The following is a 12,026-nucleotide window of genomic DNA, read 5'->3' on the forward strand; positions in this document are numbered from 1 at the left end:
CTGCTCAGATCCGCTGTCCGTGCACAGGCTCATGAGCATCTGCAACCAGTTTGAACTGGCCTCTGGGGCCAAGGTAAATTGAGATACAAACTGGGCCGACTGATCCTTCATTCTCTTCACCATCAGGACAGATTAACCTAAAGGTGCTAGGAATATGGTCCGGAGGGGCTGGGGCATGTGCAAAATCTTGGCAGGAGCACATTGCTAAAGTGAAGCAGAGACTGATCTCGTGGGAGCACCACTCCCTCTCCATTGTAGGATAAAGCCTGGTCATCAGGTGTAAGGTACTCTCACTATTGTTGGACATGGTGCAAATCTGGCCCATTCCCCAAAACTGCACTATTTCAGTCACCCCAGCCATTTTCCAATTCACCTTGAAGCCTGGCCATATCTGCAGGAACTCTATGTACAAAACTCTGAATAAGAGGATGAAGAGCATACCCAATGTTTCCCTTCTCATTTTGGCCACCTATGGATGCGGTTGCATTGAGCTGTACACAGACCCTCGGTATGCAAACACCAAGCATCACTACGTACTGAGGTTCTACCTGTCCCCAGTGTCACGAAGGATGGGACCAGCCTCGCTGCCGCGGAAGACTCCAAGTCGTTGTACTGTTCCGTATCACCTGTCCTTCATAGAGAAATTTGCAAAGAAAAACACCTTTGACCAAATGTCCATCACGAAGTGGTCAGCACGGAGAGTCCTCAAGACTCTGAGGGAAAAGGAGAGGATGGATCCTGTTGTGTGGTTCGCTGAGCAGACTGGCAAAGTCATTTGGCAGAATGCCTGATCACCAAAACTTTCTAACAAGCACCAGAACATCGCTTGGCTGGTGGTGAGGAAGGCACTACCTGTGAGATCCTTTACATATGTCCAGTTGGTCTGCACCACCACATGCTGCCCTTCAAGTGGCTGTGGGGGGTTTGAGACTGTCTCAAATCTCCTTCTGAAATGTGCCTTTGCAAAGGAAGTCTTGAGGAAGATGCAGTCGTTTTTGTTGAAGTTTGTCCTGAGCAGCTCCACGACGCGGGACTCTGTATCCTACACTCTCTTCTCCAGGACATCCTCTAAGAAAAACATCAACCGTGACTGGAGGACCATCAACTCAGTGAAAGACCCTCTATGGTCTGCTTGAAACTTGTTGGTCTTTCTGAGCAAGGAGTTGGCCCTGACCCAGTGTTACAGACTGGCACATTCTAAGGTTCAGCACTACATGCTGAAGGGCACACTAAAGCTTGGGGCAGCTGCTGCAAAGGTGCACTGGAGAAAGACCACTGTCTGAGGTCTTCCTGGTGAAGGTAAATGGGGGGGCCCGTTCAGTTCTCAGACACTCCTAGTGCGTCAAATATACGTAAATATTAGTATTGTATGTGTAAGAGTGGTCTTTGGTTTTTTGGATAGAGTCAAAGTCCAATGTTTGTTTATTTACTTGGTATGTAACTGTTCAGAACTGAACTGCTCTTCTGACAATGTATATATAGAGATTTTTTTGAATATATTTTTGAAATTAAAAAGTGAATATTTATTTCTGTTATGTACAACATTTTCACAATGAAGAGCAATATTGATAGCTCACTACAGTAATTCATTCAGCTGGGATCTGTCTGATATCACACTCTTTCTCTGCCTTTCTCTCTCTCACACTCATTCTATCTGTCTCTCTGTCTCTCTCTCTCTCTCTCACACACACACACAGACACAAACACACGCCTACACACATACACAGCGAGAGAGAGAGAGAGCATCTCCTTCCACTAGAGGGTGTAGTGCATTCTTTACACTGGTGATTCTAAGAAAGTGGAATCTGACAGGTTTGGAGAAGAAGTGGAGGCATGGATAGGATGGAAACTGAAAGGGAGTAGGGAAAGAGGAGCAGAATCAGCCCATTTGACCATGGCTAATATATTTCTCAACACCATTCTGTCTTCTCCCTGTAACACTTGATCCCCTTACTAACCTAGAAACTATCTATCTCTGTCTTAAGTAAACTCAATGATTTGGCCATCATAGACTTCTGCAGCAATGCTATCCATTGATACACCACCATCCGGTTGAAGAAATTCCTCTTCACCTCAGTTCTAAAGGGTTGTCCCTTCACTCTAAGGCTTTGCATTTGGTCACAGTATCTCATAGCAGTGGAAATATCGTCTCCAAAACCACTCTATTCAGGCGTCTCAGTATTCTGTAAGCTTCAATCAGATCTCCTGTCTTCCTTTTAAACTCCTTTGAGTTCAGACCCAGAGTCTTCAACCACGTCTCATATGACAAGCCCTTCTTCCCCGGGATCATTTTTGTAAACGTCCTCTGAACCCCCTCCAGGGCCAACACATCCTTCCTAAGTTATGGGGCTCAAAAATGCTCTCAACATTCCAAAAGCTATCTTACCAGAGCCTTATAAAGGCTCAAGAATACATCCCTGCTCTTGCATTCTAGCCCTCTCAAAATGAATGCTAACACTGCATTTGCCTTTCTAACTGCTAACTCATAGAGACATACCTTACAGAAACAGACCCTTCGGTCCAAACCATCCGTGCCGAACAGACACCCCAATCCGATCAAGTTACACTCATATACTTTCTAAGCCTAAAATTTGTGCTGTATGTGTGCATCGATGTGCATTTTGTGCCTGTGTGTGCATGTCTTTGAGTTTCTGTCTGTGTGTGCATCTACTATGTGTGTTTGTAAATGTGTGTCTCTGTGTGTCTGTGCATTTCTGTTTCCGTGCATATGTCTGTGAATAGTTGTCTTTTCTAGATGTGTCTGTCGTTGTGCATTCCTGGCTGCATATTCATTTCTGCGCGCAATGGGAGAAACGTAGGTGAAGGTTGAGTGACTCAATGCCAAAGCGTCTCTCCCTGTTGCTGTCTTCTGATTAAAATTATATAATGCCACCACCTGCTGCAGGGTCGACACTGCTGCACAAGTGAAAGATTTTTGAGAAGGCCTTTTTTTTTCGCCCAAGGGCTCGACTTGGGAATCTTCTATTGGGCTACTTTCTGGTTTACACTGGAGTGAAGCTAAAACTAAGGGCCATAGATTAAAAATAAGGAGCCATCATTTAAGGCAGAGATGAGAGGAAATGATTCTGAGGCAGCCAAATTCATGGCACCATGGTTGGCTCTGCTGCAGAGGGAGGGAGGATTAGACATAGAAATGCTCTAGTTATAAGGGATTCAATTGTAAGGCGAAGAAATAGGTGTTTCTGTGGCCACAAACTACAATCCAGGATGGCGTGTTGTCTCCCAGTGGCTAGGGCACTGGATGTCTTGAAGCAGTTACAGGACATTCTGTAAGGGGAGGGCGAACAGCGAGTTGTCGTGATACAAGTTGATACGAATGACAAAGGTTAAAAATGAAAGGAACTAGGTCCTAATAACAAAATATAGAGAACTAGGAGGTAAGTTGAAATGTAGTGCCTCAAAGGTAGTTCTTCTCAGGATTACGACCAAGAGCTAGTCAGAGTAAAAACAGAGGATATGTCGGATGAACACGTGGTTGAAAAGGTGGCGTGACCGGGGAAGGTTTAAGATTCATGGGGCACCGGGACCCGATCTGGGTGAGGTGGGACCTGTCCAAACTGGATGGATTACACCTGGGCAGGACCAGGACTGATGTCCAGGGGAGGGGGGGGATGGGACATACTTGGTAGCAATGGCAGGGGAATGGGAACCAGAGGAGTAGGGCAGTAGATGCAGAAATTGAGGGAGAGGTAGAAACCAAAGCAAACATGACAGAGAACAAGATCAGACAGGGAAGCGCTGCTGAAAAGAGCAGGGGAAATGCATGTGTTTCAATGCAGGTATAATAGGCAAGGTAGATGAACTCAGAACTTTGGTTAGTACTTGGAACCTTGACATTATTGTGATTACAGAGACTTGGCTGAAAGAGGGGCAGGACTGGCAGCTTAATGTCCCGGGATTTAGATGTTTTAGGTGTGATAGAAAGAGAAGTAAAAGGGGTGATGGAGATGCATTACTGGTAAAGGAGTATCTCACAGTTGTACTGAGGGAGGATATATAAGAGGACTCATGCAATGATGCATTATGGGTAGGACTCAGGAATAGAAAGGGTGAAATCACACTTCTAGGGGTATACTACAGGCCTCCCAACAGCCAGCAGGAGAGAGAGGAGAGAATATTGTAGACAGATTTTGAAAGATGTAAAAACCACAGGGTTGTTGTGGTATGTGATTTTAACTTCCCCTATATTGACTGGGACTCACTCTGTGCTAGGGGGTTGGATGGGGAAGAATTTGTAAGGACCATTCAGCAAGGTTTCTTGACACAGTATATCAACAGTCCAACCAGGGAACCTGGTTTTGGGAAATGAGCCCGGTCAAGTGAGCATTTTGGGAGGATTGACCATCATACTATAAGTTTTAAGACATTCATGGATGTGGGATAACAGCTGTCCTCGGGTGAAGGTGTTAAATTGGGGGAAGATGAACTACAACAACATTAGGCAGGAACTGGAGAATTTTGACTGGAGGTGGCTGTTTGAGGGTAAATGCACATCGGACATTTGGGAGTATTTAAAATGGCAGTTGATAAGAGTTCAGGTGCGGCACATTCCTGCAAGAATGAAGGATAGGTATGGCAAGTTATGTGACCCTTGGATGACCAGGGATGTTATGACCTTGGTCAAAAAGAGAAAGTAAGCGCACGTAAGGTCCAGAAGGATGGCAACTGACAATGCCTTGAAGTATGTAAGAAAAGTAAGAAAGAACACAAATGAGGAAGTAGAAGGGCTAAAAGGTGTCATAAAAAGTTGTTAGTGAACAGGATTAAGGAGAATTCCAAGGCTTTTTATACATATTTAAAAAGCAACAGGGTAGCCATGGAAAAGTTTAGCTCACTCAAGGACCAAGGAGCGAGTCAGAACAGGTGGTGATGTTCTAAACTACTATTTTATGTCAGTATTCACCAAGGAGAAGAAATTGGTGGAGGATAATCTCAGGGAAGGGAGTGTCGAGTTTTTAAGCCAAGTTGCTATTAGAAAGGAAGAGCTGTTGTGTGTCTGAAAAAGTATTATGGTAGGTAAGTTCCCTGGTCCTGAGGGGATCTATCCCAGAATATTGAGGGAGGCAAATGAACAAATTGCTGGAGCATGACAGACAACTTTGCATCCCCTTTGGCCACAGGTGACATCCCAGAGGACTGGAGAATAGTCAATGTTGTCCCATTGCTCAAGAAGAGTAGCAGGGACATTCCAAGAAATTACAGGTCTATGAACCTTAGGTTAGTGGCAGGGAAATTATTGGAAAAGATTCTCAGGGACAAGATCTGTACGCATGTAGAAGGAAATGGACTTATTAGTGATAGATAGCATAGTTATGTGCAGGGTGGTCAGGCCTCAGTAAGTTGACCAACTTTTCTGAGGAGGTGACGAAGATGATTGACGAGGGAAAAGTGGTTGATTTGTCTACATGGACTTCAGTAAAGCCTTTGACAAGGTCCCTCATGGCAGACTGGTACAAAAGGTGAAGTCACATGGTATCAGGATGAGCTGGAAAGATGGATACAGAACTGGCTTAGTCAAATGAGACAGGAGGTAGCGGTGGAAGGATGCTTTTCCGAATGGAGGGCTGTGACTGCAGGTGTTACACATGGAGTTTTGCTGAGACTTCTGCTGTTCATGGTCTACATAGATAATTTGGAAGAAATTAGTAACTTTGTGGACAAAGATTGGTACAGTTGAGGATAGTGAGGAGGATTGTCAGAGAATACAACAGGAAATAAATCAGTTGGAGGCATGGGCAGGAAAAAGACAGATGGAGTTTAATCTGGACAAATGTGAGGTGATGCATTTTGGAAGTTCAAATACAGGTAGCAACATGAGTGGTTAGCATTGCTGCCACACAGCAGCAGGGACCCGGGTTCAATTCCACCCTTGGGCAACTGTCTGTGTGGAGTTTGCACGTTCTCCCCGTGTCTGCGTGGGTTTCCTCCAGGTGCTCCGGTTTCCTCCCACAGTCCAAAGATATGCAGGCTAGGTGGATTGGCCATGCTAAATTACTCGTAGTGTTCAGGGATGCCTAGAATAGGAGGGTGGTTCTGGGTGGGATGCTCTGAGGGTCAGTGTGGACTTGTTGGGCTGAAGGATCTGTTTCCACACTGTAAGGATTCTATGATGTTGAAATTATACAGTGAACGGCAGAACCCCTAGGAGTATTGATATGCAGTGCGATCCGGATGGGCAGGTCCACACATCACTGAAGGTGGCAGCGCAGGTAGGTAAGGTAGTCAAAAAAAAAGCCTATGGCAGCTTTATCGAACTTTAGGCCACACTTGGAATATTGTGTACATTCTGGTCACCACACTACCAGAAAGATGTGGATGCTTTGGAAAGGATACAGAAATGGTTTACCAGGATGTTGCTTGCTGTAGGGGAGTTTACCTATGAAGAAACGTTGGACAGACTGGGTTTGTGTTCACTGGAACACAGGAGGTTGAGGGGCGACCTGATAGAAGTTTATAAGATTGTGAATGGCATGGATAGAGTGGAAAGTATGAGGCTTTCTCTCACAGTGGAGGGGTCAATTACCAGGCGACACAGGGGTTCAAGGTGCGAGGCGGGGGGAGTTTAAAAGAGATCTTTAAGGCACATTTTTCACACAGAGGGTGGTCACTGCCTGGAATACGCTGCCAGAGTAAATGGTGGAAGCAGGCAAAATAGCAGCATTCAAGTAGCACCTGGACGAATACGTGAATAGGAGGGGAATAAAGGGATATGGATCTTGAAAGTGAAGACAGTTTTCGTATGGATGGGCAAATGTGTCGACACAGGCTTAGAGGGCCAACTGGCCTGTTCCCATGCTATATTGTTCATTGCTCTTTGGAAACTGCCTCCAGTGCCAGTATACCTTTCCAAAGATAAGAGGTCAAAACTGTTCACAGTATTCCGGCTATGGTCCAACTAGTAACTTTGACACACACTTTTTTAACAATAGTCTGTGTTAATATAATGAACTTTTCTGGAGAAATGTTCAAAGCTTTTCCAAAAAGGTTGAAGCTGAACCTAAATACAAATCTTTCTCGACTTTCTTGCATAAACTGGAGTGACTTCCCTGAAAATATAAATTCCTCAGAATCCCTCACATCTATTTTCACTCATGGTAAATGCATTAGAATGTACTGGTTTCTCACAAGTTTCCCTGTTTGGTAGAACATTCTCTGGAGAAACACTAGACATTTTTACCAACACCGATTTACTTATACAATAAAAATCGAAAGAACTGTGGATGCTGTAATCAGAAAACAAAATCAGAAATGCTGGAAAAGCTCAGCAAGTTCTAAGGAACAGTCATTCGACCTGAAACATTAACTGATTTCTCTCCACAAATGCTGCCAGACTTGCTGAGCTTTTCCAGCAATTTCTGCTTTTGTTTCTGATTGACTTGTAGTCATGCAGCCCAGAAACAGACTCTTCGGTCCAACCAGTCCATGCTGAACATAAACCCAAACTAAACTAGTCATCCCTGCCTGCTCCTGGCCCATATCGCTCCAAACCTTTCCTATTCATGTACTTATCTAAGTGTCTTTTCAACGTAATAGTTCCAACATCCACCACTTCCTCTGGAGCTCCATTCCACACACAAACCACTCTGTGTAAAAATTTTGCCCCTCATTTTTTTTCAAATCCTTCTCTTTCTTGATCTCCAAAGTTTGCCTTTAAATATCCCACTCTATGGCAGTGAAAACATAACAATTCTATTGAGTCAGTTCTATCTTCTGCACAGCTTTTTGTAATCTCCATTCCACGTTTCTTCAATCAGATCAATCACAACCTTCTCACATGGTGAAGCAGTCTCGAAGTGTTGGATTGGCCCTCCTATACCTCATTCATTTGTCCCATATATGACAGATTTCTGCCACAAGACTCTCTGCCTTTCATTGAGAGGGTCACTGGAGAGTTCCTCCTCCAGTTCCAAGCTCAGCAAGCCTTCCAGCTTCCTTTCCCCTTGGCGACGACAAACAAGGTGCAAACTTTACAAATCTATAAGTACTTTCTGTGAGAAGTATCCACATGATTTAAACAAAACAATGTGACCGGCTCCATGCCAACTATTGGAGAAAGTGAAATGCAAACTAAATACCTTTTATCTTCCAACCTTTCCTTCCATTCAGTGATTCAGATGAAATTTGACACATCAGGCCACTAGAAGTAAAGTGGAGAGAGCGGCCAGTCCAGCAGAACGAAACCCTCTAACCCTCCCATGTCACCCACTATCAGAATGAATGTGGTTCAGTCCTGGATGTGATTAGCAGCGGCAATAACACCATAATGCACTCCTGTTATCATTTGTGAACTCCCTGGTGTCTCTGCAGGCTGGACAATCGAGTGAATTCCTTCCCACACTGAGAGCAGCTGAACGGTCTCGCCCCAGTGTGAATCCGTTGGTGTAGCAGCAGGTTGGATGATTGAGTGAACTCCTTCCCACACTCAGAGCAGGTGAATGGCCTCTCCCCGGTGTGAACTCGCTGGTGTGTTTGCAGGTTGAATAACCGAGTGAATCTCTTCCCACACTTAGAACAAATGAACGGCCTCTCCCCGGTGTGAATCCGCTGATGAGTGAGCAGAGTGGACGACTGAGTAAATCCTTTCCCACACTCACAACAAGTGAACGGCCGCTCCCCGGTGTGAACCCGCTTGTGTCTCAGCAGGCTGGTCGAATCGGTGAATCCCTTCCCACAGTCAGAGCAGGGGAATGGCCTCTCCTGGGTGTGAACTCGCTGGTGCGTCAGCAGGGTGGATATATCAGTGAATCCCTTCCCACACTCAGAGCAGGTGAATGGCCTCTCCACAGCATGGACTTGCCGGTGTCTCAGCAGATTGGAGAGAGCACTGAATCCTTTCTCACACACCGAGCAGGTGAATGGCCTCTCCCCTGTGTGACTGCGCTGATGAATCTCAACTGCAGATGGAGAACAGAAACCCTTCCCACAGTCCCCACATTTCCAGGATTTGTTCATGCTGACAGTGTTCTCATTGTCTCTCCGGGTTTACCAGTCAGTTGAAAACTTGCCCACACACAGAACGTGTGTCTGGTTTCCCTCTGCTGTGAATTGCGCAATATTTTTTCAGGCTGTTTAACTAGTTAAAGTTTTTTCACTGTCAATGCACTGAAACATTCTCACTCAGGTGTGTGTGTCGCAAATCCTTTTCCATTCACATTGACTTTTAAAACTTTGATGCAGACTGAACAGTGGATCATTTCTTCTTTCACAGCTTAAGGCCTACATCATTCAGATCCCGATGAATCGTGTGATTCTGTCAGATCTAGTCGTGATGTTAGTTTCAGATTTCTTCCGACAAATCGTCCCCTTCGAATATCCTGTAAAAGCAGGTTTAAAACGTCATCACTATCAGTGCAAGATTAAAAAAAAAACAAAATCTTCTAAAGTTGGTATTTCACGCTTACTGACAAGATTTCTGCTCATTGTCGGTGCAGACTCGATGGGCTGAGGTGCCTCTTCTGTACTGTCTGGCCGAAAGTACCAAACAGGTTCTTTAGGGCCTGATCAAAATGATTATAAGAAGCCACATACACTTCACTATGTAACTAATTTATTGAGTTAAAATATTTAATCCATGTAAGAATTAGTATTGCTAGTTTATATTACGGATACACCCCAATGAGGTGAAGTCCGATAATGCTTAAGCCCAACACTATAGCTTGTTCTCTGAGAAATACAAGTAGATTACTGGACTAAAAATGTACAATTTACTGGACTGTACCACTTGATTAAACTCCTGGGGGTTGGGGGTGTAGGCATGTCAGGAAGATGATTAGGCTTGCATTGGAACTCACTACACAGTGAAGAAGGTTTTCTAAGATCACAAAGGGATCTTGATCAAATGGATCAATAGGTTGAAAAATGGCAGACAAAGTTCAAGCTGGATAAATGTGAGGTATTTCATTTTGGTACGATAAAAAGGTCATACAATTAATGGTAGGGCATTGGGTAGTGTTGTAGAACAGATGGGCCTAGGGTTTCAGGTCCATAATTCTTTCAAGTTTGCCTCACTTACAAACAGGGTGGTTACAGGCATTTAGCACGCTTGCCTTCATTTCTCAGACATTTGTGTATAAGAGTTGAGATGCCATGTTGAGCTTGTATAGGACATTGGTGAGGCTTCTTCTGGAGTACTGAGTCCAGTTCTGGTCACCCAGTTATGGGAAGGATATTTTCAAGCTAGAGAGGGTTCAGAAGAGATTTACCAGTTTGTTGCCTGTTATGAAAGGTTTGAGTTGTAAAGAAAGGCTGGGATATTTTTCACTGGAGTTTAGGAGGTTGACAGGTGACCTGAAAGAGGTATTTAAAATCATGAGAGGTAGAGATAGGGTTAAATTGTAGCTGCCTTTTCCCTAACATGGAGGATTTCAAGACTAGAGTGCACATTTTTAAGGTGAGAGGAGGGAGATTTTAAAAAGACTTGAGGGGAAAATTTTTTAACACTGAGGGCGGTTCGCATGTAGAATGAAATTCCTGAGGAACTGGTGAATGTGGGCACAGTGACAATGTTTAAAAGACACAAAGGTAAGGGATATGGGCCAGGAGCTGGCAGGTGGGACTACATTATTCGGGGATTATGTTCAGCATTGACTGTTGGACCAAAGGGTCTGTTTCCATGCTGTATGACTCTATGGCTATGAATCTATATGAGGTTGGTAAAAGTGGCAACAATTATTTGCAACAATTGATTTAAAATTAAAAAGATTCAACAATAATTTCAAAATAAAATTTGATGAGCAGTTGAGGGAAATGAACTCGCTGGTGACAGGGATGTAGAGAGGGAACGAGAGTGACTGGATTGCTTACGAGTCAGCACAGATTCAAGTTACTGAATGGATTCCAGTACCGTAACGAGTCCATCTTTGAAATATAGAATTTCAAAACAAATCTCATTCAAGAATAGAAACAATAACACGAATGTTATAATTGAATGATATCAAATATGTATAATATAGTACAATGAGGCATATCTTAACGTGATATTGATTTAAAGCCTCATTACATGTCAGCTCGTTCCTGGGAACTACCCCTTTTAATTTTGAACATTAGAAAAAGACGCCATTCTTTTAGCCAAGTAAAAGTGTCAAGCTGAAGGAGTAAAGGATGTCAACGTCTTTTCCAGAACAGGAGACCTGGGCCAATCTTTCCAGAGTGCGCATCCTCCCTGAATTCACTTCCCTACCCTTCCCTTCTAGCAACTCAACAGTTTAAACCTGGAATGAGGAAAGAAATGGAAAGTGGAAAAATAAAACTGTGCTATGCTCACAGAGGAAGAACGTTCAATCTGGGTGACGCTCCACCTTCATTCAGAGAGGAGAGGCAACAGAAGCATCCAACGTCCGCATTCAGACAATAAGGGAGTTCTGATTGGCTGGAGGACCGACTTGCTTCCGGTCCTCCAACGTTTTCCATTGGACAATAGTGTAGCGCATCAACTAAAGATGCGGAGTGCTACTCCCCACTTCCACATGTGCGGTTCCGGGCCACTGTCTGTGTGGCGGATAGAGCGGTTTCACTGGCGCAGTGTCTTGTGGGTGCTACAGCCATATTGTGCAATGGATACCTAAAACCACCACTGTACGAAACAAGGATGAAAATTGGAAATGCGGTGCGCAGTCACCTGATGTGATTAAAGGATGTGAGTAGTCACTGGATTTGAATGTGAGGGACCCCGCTCTTGAGAAAAGAATTTGTTAAGTCCAGTCGTAAAGAATCCTTTTATTCATTCACAGGATGAGGGCATCCCTGGCTAGGCAGCATTTATTGCTCATCCCTAATTGCCCACAGGGCAGTTGAATCAACGACATTGCTGTGAGTCAGGAGTCACATGTAGGTCAGACCAGGTGAGGATGGCAGCTTCCTTCCATAAAGGACATTTGTGAACTAGAGATAGTAGGAACTGCAGATGCTGGAGACTCTGAGATAACAAGGTGTAAAATGATTTCTGAAGAAGGGTCTAGGCCTGAAATGTCAGCTTTCCTGCTCCTCTGATGCTGCTTGGCCTGCTG

The 12,026-nt window shown here is 44.3% G+C and overlaps 1 protein-coding gene across 1 annotated transcript; it reads right to left on the bottom strand.

Annotated features, from left to right (window-relative positions):
- Nucleotides 1-7,552: 7,552 nt before the first annotated feature.
- LOC109910674 (gastrula zinc finger protein XlCGF8.2DB-like) lies at nucleotides 7,553-11,370 on the bottom strand. The gene is made up of 2 exons (XM_048619047.1): nucleotides 11,285-11,370; nucleotides 7,553-9,335 (listed from the first exon to the last, which is right to left on the bottom strand). Exon 2 carries the CDS (start codon nucleotides 8,971-8,973, stop codon nucleotides 8,299-8,301), a length of 675 nt encoding a protein of 224 aa, XP_048475004.1. The 5' UTR covers nucleotides 8,974-9,335; nucleotides 11,285-11,370; the 3' UTR covers nucleotides 7,553-8,298.
- Nucleotides 11,371-12,026: the final 656 nt, after the last annotated feature.

The sequence above is a fragment of the Rhincodon typus genome, chromosome 42 (genome assembly GCF_021869965.1).
Source record: "Rhincodon typus isolate 14 chromosome 42, sRhiTyp1.1, whole genome shotgun sequence".
Classification (NCBI taxonomy): Eukaryota; Metazoa; Chordata; class Chondrichthyes; order Orectolobiformes; family Rhincodontidae; genus Rhincodon; species Rhincodon typus.

Bases quoted from the DNA above. Each gene is read 5' to 3' on its own strand.
- LOC109910674 (XM_048619047.1), bottom strand. From the start codon at position 8,973: ATGAACAAATCCTGGAAATGTGGGGACTGTGGGAAGGGTTTCTGTTCT.